We start from the raw sequence: 8,092 nt of genomic DNA, 5'->3' as shown, positions 1-8,092 counted from the left end.
CTCCGGGTTACAGAATTATGGCTGATTTTTCTTTTCATCTTGATTCCTTTCTGGATATTCCAAGTTTTCTGTAATGAATATGCTTTTAAAACTAGGAGGAAAAAAAAATATATATATATATATATATATATATGGCTAAAAAGAAAAACCCTTTATTTTATAAAATATCTAGATAAAGCTCTGACCCAAAGTTATATAATTTTATATGCATTCTCACTTTTATTGAAAGCATGGTTCTACTCATCACAATAGAAAACCCCAATAAAATTCCTGACTTCAAAAATAAGAAACCCAAATTACTGAATCAGACGTCTTAAAAACAGCATGGTGTAATCAACTTAGATAGTTCAAAACCCACTGATTTAACTATATTGATAATTCAGTACAAATTGTTTCCTTACTTAAACATTTCCACAGTACTTACTCCCTAGCATACCACCATCTGTAAACATACAACAATTTACAATGGTTTCTGCAACCAAAAATGATTTTCTTTCTTACACCTGTCCTCTACCATATTTTTCTTAAATCATCTTCTCAATTAGTAGAAATGGGCAACACAGGCCAAAGAACCTGTTATTTCAAGCCTGTTGCTACAAATTTCCTTACCAAAATTTTTGATCAGGGGCAAATTAGCAAGAACGTTCTATGATCTGCATTACAATTTAAAGAAAGTCCTTTTTAGCTAAGACCTAAAGAACACTGCCTCAGAGAGGAAAATAGTTTATTTCATCAGTTCTGTCACAATTTAAAAAAAACCTATTTAAACTTTTCTTTGTTCTGTGTAGTTATCTGGCTTTAAAAGAGAAGGCTCATGTTATACTGTACTTAAGGTATTAATTTGTAAACCCCAGACTGTGGTACATTAGATGCCAAAAGGGTCCAGGAACTATAAAGGAGAGATACAGAACTTAATGGCACATTCTAAAGGATTCTCAGCCACCAATAAAATTCAAATCTGTATATATTAACAGCTACACAGATGTTCAAAACACCAAGGGGCTAGATTTTTAAATCAGATTAACTGAAAATTGAGCAAAAGATTGTCAACAAATTTTGCGTCAACAAACTACAAAAGAACTGGGAATTCTCAAGCAGTCCTGCGGTTAAGACTCCATGCTTTCACTGCTGAGGTCCTGAGGTTGGATCCCTGGTTGAGGATCTAAGATCCCACAGGCTGCAGCATAGCAAAAAAAAAAAAAAATATATATATATATATATAAATTATTAGAAGATCTTTAATAAAGCACTGTGATCTGCTTTTTAAAAAGTGGGGAAAATGGCCAAGAAATCTTGAATGTACAAACTGGAGAAAGGTAAAAAAACAGGAATAAAAACACTATTATCAGTAACCAAAGCAATGAAAAGGGCAACTATTAGCCTTTTTTAAAAAACACATAGTTTTCCTTACAGGATTTGTTGCTAAAGTAATTTACTTTTGGAATAAAACAAAGTATCTCCAGTTTCATTTTTATGCACTTTAAAACTGAATGTCAACAACCACTTGCTGTCTAGGTTAGAGCTCTGAGCTCAGTCTGTTATTGTAAGACAACAGGGAGTAACAGGCAGATTATTGAGGTATTCAAGTTCAAATATGTACAAAATATTGTGCTAGCTAAGCAAACACTTTACAAGTATCTATTAGAGGACATCCCCTTTTTGATTCCTGGCTTAGATGGTAACCACCTGGTTTCTCAACAAAAAACAGCACAGTAAAATATAAAAACGTAACCATTTGGGAAGGTCTCAAAAACTTTTGTGTCCATAGGCAGGGAGGAAAACCAAACACCTGAAAATATTTTACAAGGTATTCAACTTTAAATCGTCACCAGATTACTTAGCTTAAAACTGTGACTAGACTAGTGAAAGTCACCAGATTACTTAGCTTAAAACTGTGACTAGACTCCCAAATGCGGAACTGGATAATTAAGTATTTTAAAACAGTCACTCATTATCAGTGAATTATCTACTCTATCAAAGCAGCACTTATGGTTACCAAATAGTGTTGATGCCTACCTGATTTTGGTTACGACACAACCAGCTGTACTGTTCAATATACAGGAGCATCCATCAATCACCTAAGTATAACAGAACGCTCTTTGCTGCCTGGCCTCAGACTCTGAATAAACTTGAAACTGAGTGAATTTAATCAAGCTTGTGTACCACCATATAATAATCAAACTGAATAATTATGATGATGAATCATTTTGGTGAGAGAAGAAATAAGAGCCTATCTCCCTCCCACTTCTACCATCTGCACACCTCTGAAATGAGTAAGATAAAATGACCCAGTCTAGACCAGGTGAAACAATGTATTAACATAATCCAACAAAAATGAAATAAAACAATCAGTTTTGAGTGTTTTTTCACACTTGTAATGAACTCGAAAAATGTTTCAAATAAGTAAAACCACCATATTCTGTTTTTAAAAAAAAACCACTCCCATCATCCAGAATGCTAAAAAGCCTTTCACACTAGAGAAATTTTAATACAAAACAGTAGAAACTAGTATACCATTCATTAGAAACCTCAAAATAATTTTAATATGTCCTCAGAGGAAGCTCAATAAGCCAAAACCTCAGAATCCACACATCTTGGCATTACCCTGAATTGCAATTAACTACCCACACATTTAATCATAATAAATTTTTCAAAGATATACAGACAAATCAATGCATCTATTTAAAAAGACTACTCTTTATAGTTAAAGACTTTACATTAACTCTTATATTCTACTCAGCAAGGTCTGTCTATACTTCAGATTAGCTCTCATGTTCCAGGAAATAAATACAAACTCATGATTCAGCCTTGTGATCACTGATGGCCTGTTTATGTAATTCTACTGGATTAAATGTAATTCCATAAAATGTGCTCTTGATTATGAAAAGAATCTAATATTCCTTGATGAAATACTATCAATCTCTTCTCCAGTGGTTACAATTTTTAAAAGGTATGCAAAGAACTGAGTATCACTCCCATGAAAGACAAAAAATGTATAATTTTGTTCCAAAATTAACTTAGTCTCATGTAATCCTATTAAGTCTTTCAAGGATTCCAGACAATCTTTTCATATCTCCATTTCTGGAAAGTGAAATCTGGAAAGTGAAATCAGTATAGAAGTAATTTGGGAACTTGAAAATGGCATTCATTTTTTCAGCAGATGCCAAATTTTTGACCGACATGGCTCCCACAATTACTTTGTTACCATCAGTCCAGTCAGTTAACAGGTTGTAGGAAAAGATTCGTTTTTGCAGACACTGCTAAGCTGTTTAAAGAGAAGAGAGAGAGATTAATTTAGTGATTATTAAATGAACAAATATTTAAAATATTTTGAACACTTTTTGTTGGATTATATCAGAGGTGTGACTACATTTTAACAAACGTGGACTCTTTAGTTAGGTTTGGTCAAGAAGTGCAGAAACATTAAGTCAATATGATAGAAATAGTAGGTCAATATGATGTGTTAGTTCAATTAATGTATGAATTCCTGTCACAATCAGAAGACAACTATAAAAAGGTACATCTTTAGTTCTTTCTGTATCATTTTGCCATAGAGGCACAATTAGGAAAAGAAAAAAAGACTCCCCAAATACTAAACTTCTTTCATCCATTACAGTAAATAGAGCCAAACCTGAAAATTTCTAAACAATCCATATTATATTCCAGAAATCTCCTTTATCCAGCTACTAATCATTCAGAACACAATTTTCTAAAAATAGTAAGACAACAGTTTCATATTAATCAACTTTTTTAATTAACAAGTAGTGAATAGGACACTTTAAGATATTGTTTACTACATACTGAAATAAACATATCTGTTGTAAATTCAGAAACCCAAACATTTACAGTAAAATGTGTTTACACATAAATATGACCAAATTTATTTAAAGTCCCTGTTAGGTCTTAAATACATGCAATACCATGTAAAAACAAGACTATGACGTTGATGCAAAAAATGACAAAATCACTGTAAGTCACCAAAATTTGAAAAAAAGAGAATGAAATGGAAACTAAGAAAGACAGTTAAAACATAAGGAACCTAACAAAGCAGCTTTTAAAATAGTTGATACTAATCTCCATTTTCAAAAGTTCTTAATCAAGTATTTCCGAAAACTGCCATTTATAAAATGACATTCTAAAAATCTATACTTGGAATTTCAAAGCATCCCAATTCAGAAAGCTTTGACTGTTTCTCCCCAGCCCCCAAACTTCAAATAATGCAGGAAAATCATTGACATTAGGAAGAAAATATTCCAAAGGAATGGTATTTTTAGAAAAACGCACTTACTGCTTCCAGAACCTAAGACCCACAGCATTAACAACAATCATTTTTCCTATTTTCATCCATTGTTTTCCAATGTCATGTTAGAGATGAATAAATTCTTTGAGCCCATAACTGAAAGATCAACAAACCTGATTTTATTATGACACCATATTTTTGTCATTGGTACTGCACAAAATTATATACAAAGATATATATATACAAAATGTTCAAGTATTAATTAAATTTCAATTCAAGGCTTCTGTTTCAAAAAGCTACATTTAACATATTCCATAAAGATAGCACAAATTAGTCATTTCAAATAATTTTTCCAACTACTTTTGGTTTATATATATTATATATTATTCAGTAGGCACTAAAAATCCATGCAGCTGCATTTGTGAGGGGCTTGCTCCTGCACTTAGGTATAAGCAGGTTCATCACTCCAGGTTGTGAGTTTGGCTACTATCCGTATTCATGCTCAAGTGCAGTAGATGATTTTACAAAATATGCTGTAATGCACTGGAAACCAGAGACCAAGTTAGGTCTCAGAGTGTATTATCTAGCAACAAAACATTTACAGTTGTGCAAGAACAAGATTCCATTTTCATAACCAAATAACAACAAAATAAAACATTTTATGTGTAAGATAACTTACATCTTTGGACTGCTGGAAAATACTTTTTAATTATGAACATTTTAAAATAAAAGCAGAAGCCCTGATATTACCTCTTTTTCCTCATTTCTTATACTACCTTTTAAAATAAAGCAGGAAATGTGGCCAGCAGCTGGTCCCGTCTCTTCTGCCCCAACAGCTGTATCCACTTTAGCACAAAGAAAAACAAGGATGCTAAATACGTATATACTTTATCAAACAGTGATGTTTCACAAAGAATTTCTTCATGTCCCGTACACTGAAGGACATCATGGCTAAATCTATATACAATCGGATGACAGAGTACTTCAAAGGAAGACTGTGTCCCAACTTTGGAAAAGTGTCAATCGTGTCATTAAGTAGGACAAATACCTTTGAAATATGGAGAGTAAGATTCTTTGTGAAGCCTCACTTTACACGTTTTCATTCACATTTCATAACCTTCAATATCTAATCATACATAAATTTAACCTAAAAATTTAATACAACAAAAATAAAGGTGTTCAACAATTTCTTCATACTCAGTGATAGGGTAATCACTGTGCTGGTCCTCAAAGAAACATTTCATTAACCATTCTTATTCCTCCTTCAAGTAACTAACACAGGAGTCTGGTGTGCATGTTAATTTCCAACTTCTCTAATGGTGAAATATAAAAATCTATTAATCTGAATAGACTGTATGTCTAGATCTATTAAAACTGAAAGGCATTCTTATATTTAAGAGATTTCTGTCATCTCCAGCAAAGTAACTGTCACATTTGTGCATGCCCCAAGTACTTATTGTCAACCTCTGAAAAGTTGCTCTAAAATTGGAATTCCAATTTGCACCTTGTACAACTCGGAAGTTCCATTCAACTTCACCTGTGTCACTGTCTCCAAACTGTATCTCTATTAGCAGCTTTCAGTGTACAGTTGGAACCGATGTCATCCAAGGCCATGTCCACACTGGGGACAGAAGAGCTAGGTACACGCAAGTCTGAACAAGGGGACACATTAACAGCTATTTCAACCAGAAGAAGCATCTTGAGTACATTATTGACCAGCACAAGTCTGTTTCCAGGGTGGACAGGGCCCAAATTAGATTCCCCTCCCAACTTCCGAAAAAGAAAACAACAAACAAACAAACAAACAAAAAAAAATCACACACACGCACAAATTGAGATGTTGCCCATTAAAGTAGACTAAGCAGCAGAGCATGAGCGTTACGTGAAGAGATGGGTCCTTACCAGGTGGTGAGGCGGGAACGACTGTTCTGTAACCCCTACAACGGAGCCTGGCAGGAAGGAAATCACCTAAAAAAGAAACTGTCAGAGAGATTTAATAGTCACATGTTATCATTAGGAGTTGGTTACAGTGTCACATTCATGCTTTTAGCTAAACACTTAAAGACTCAATATTACTTTTTTTTCCTTCTCTGAAATGTGTCCAGTGACGATGTCCCACTAAGGTGTTTTACATGATGTAAGGGAGTTGAAAGGGGATAAACGCGGATAAAGAGCGGATTACTTGACCCTACATTTTAAGAGAAGACGACGCCTTCCGGGCGCACGCCGAGCAGAACTCCACCGACACCTTATCCTTGTCCACATGTAGACACACTCCTCCGGCCGAGTCGTCCTGGTCTTCCAACGGGTCCGGCTGCTGCTTCCCCACGGGCAGAGCGTAGTCGTGGTCCCCGGCGGGCGAGTCCCTGAAGAGCGAGGTGGTCAGCCGCAGTCCCACGCCGCTCAGCCGGCTCAGCAGGCGAGCCAGTCCGGTCTCGTTGGCTAAGACGGCCCGAAGGTAGCGACTCTCCTCCTGCAGTGCCTGCACGCGCTTGCCCAGCTCCCGGTTCTCGGCCCGCAGCTCCTGGTTCTCGGCGGCCAGCCCCCGCACTCGGCTCTCCAGACCCATCACGTATTCCTTCTTCTTCAGCCGGTTGAGGCGGGCAGCCGCCGCCGCCGCCTTCCGGGGACTCTTTGTCGCCGCCTGGTTGCTGTCGTTGCCGCCGCCGCTGCCGCCGCCTCCGCCGCCGCCTCCCGGGGACTTTCTCCGCCTCTTTTCGCCGCCGCCACTGTCACTGCCGCTGCTGCAAGCTCCGATGCCGTTTAACAGCCTCTGCAGCAGGTCCGAAAAGCGCTGCATCTCGGCAGCCGCGGCCTCGTCGTCGTCGTCGCCTCTCCACAGGCCACCGCTGTCCGAGCCTCCGCCGGACGAGGAGAGGGGCCCCGGCGAGCTGAGCCCGGGCTCCAGGTGCCAGTCCGGCTGCCGGGGGTCCAGCAGGTCCGCCAGTTCCAGGCCGGACAGAAAGTCCATGTCCTCCGTCTCCTCCCCGGGGACGCTGGCCATCGCCTCCTCCTCCATCTCCTCAGGCGAGGGCGCGCGCGCGGCCACGCCGCCGCGGCCCCCCCTCCCGGCCTCCGACTCGCCCTCGTCGCCGCGCGGCTGTCTGCGGCCGGGAGATCCGGCCGCCGCCGTCCCCTCGTCCTCCGCCGCCCCGGTCAGGTCCGGGGGCAGCGAGCAGGTCGCGACGGGCGCCGGGCTCTCACTACGCGTCGGGGAGTCGCTGCACGAAGCCGCCAGCAGTTTAGTCAGGCTATGCCTCATGGGGCCCGGCGGCGGGCCCACGTAGGCCCCGGGCCCTCAGATCGGGCCTCGCGGGTCCCAGGGACCCAGAACGGGTAGCCGGGGAGCAGGCCAGAACGAAAGAAAGGGGAAGGTCCGCGTCGCCTCCCGCCCCCGCTTGGCTAGTCGACCCCCCGCGCCGGGGCGGGGGGCAGGGAAGGGAGCTGGAAGCAGCGAGGCCCAGCGATGACTCGACCGCGCCACCCAGACAACGGCCTGGCCGGAAGTCAGTGGATCTCGCGCCAGCCCCTCCCACCGCATTTCGCGCTCCACTGGGCTCTAGTATCGCGAGAGTTCGGTAGACCGGGCGTATTTCCAGATCTGCAGTGATGTCATAGTAACAGCGGCAAAAATAACAACAAACCAGGGATTTATTGGAACGGTGGTCTACCCTCTCGGCCCTCGCTTCTCTATCCTCTGTATTCTAGCTTCCACCTGCAGTGAAGCAACTCTCGCTCAGAACTGATCGATACCACATCTATGAATAATCAAAGTTATCCTGGAATTTAAGACTGCTGATCAAATCCTTTTTGAAATTGCCCCGCTCCCTTACGCTATAGTACAAGATGGTT

The 8,092-nt window shown here is 40.4% G+C and overlaps 1 protein-coding gene across 5 annotated transcripts; it reads right to left on the bottom strand.

Annotated features, from left to right (window-relative positions):
- Nucleotides 1-2,352: 2,352 nt before the first annotated feature.
- CREBZF (CREB/ATF bZIP transcription factor) lies at nucleotides 2,353-7,779 on the bottom strand. 5 transcript variants are annotated; one of them, XR_011251574.1, is made up of 5 exons: nucleotides 6,433-7,768; nucleotides 6,143-6,220; nucleotides 5,017-5,085; nucleotides 4,289-4,396; nucleotides 2,353-3,265 (listed from the first exon to the last, which is right to left on the bottom strand). XR_011251574.1 is itself a non-coding variant. In XM_069564852.1 (1 exon), the coding sequence occupies exon 1, from the start codon at nucleotides 7,500-7,502 to the stop codon at nucleotides 6,429-6,431; it is 1,074 nt and encodes a 357-aa protein (XP_069420953.1). In that variant the 5' UTR covers nucleotides 7,503-7,771; the 3' UTR covers nucleotides 6,195-6,428. The 5 variants fall into 5 exon arrangements, 1 of the variants encoding a protein (XP_069420953.1); XR_011251573.1 differs by lacking the exon at nucleotides 4,289-4,396 and having other exon boundaries at nucleotides 6,433-7,779; XR_011251571.1 differs by having other exon boundaries at nucleotides 4,289-5,085.
- Nucleotides 7,780-8,092: the final 313 nt, after the last annotated feature.

The sequence above is a fragment of the Ovis canadensis genome, chromosome 21 (assembly GCF_042477335.2).
Source record: "Ovis canadensis isolate MfBH-ARS-UI-01 breed Bighorn chromosome 21, ARS-UI_OviCan_v2, whole genome shotgun sequence".
NCBI classification, from domain to species: Eukaryota; Metazoa; Chordata; class Mammalia; order Artiodactyla; family Bovidae; genus Ovis; species Ovis canadensis.
This window is presented reverse-complemented; position numbering and strand designations above follow the sequence as displayed.

Excerpts from the sequence above, each read along its gene's own strand:
- CREBZF (XM_069564852.1), bottom strand. The coding sequence starts at position 7,502 with ATGAGGCATAGCCTGACTAAACTGCTGGCGGCTTCGTGCAGCGACTCC.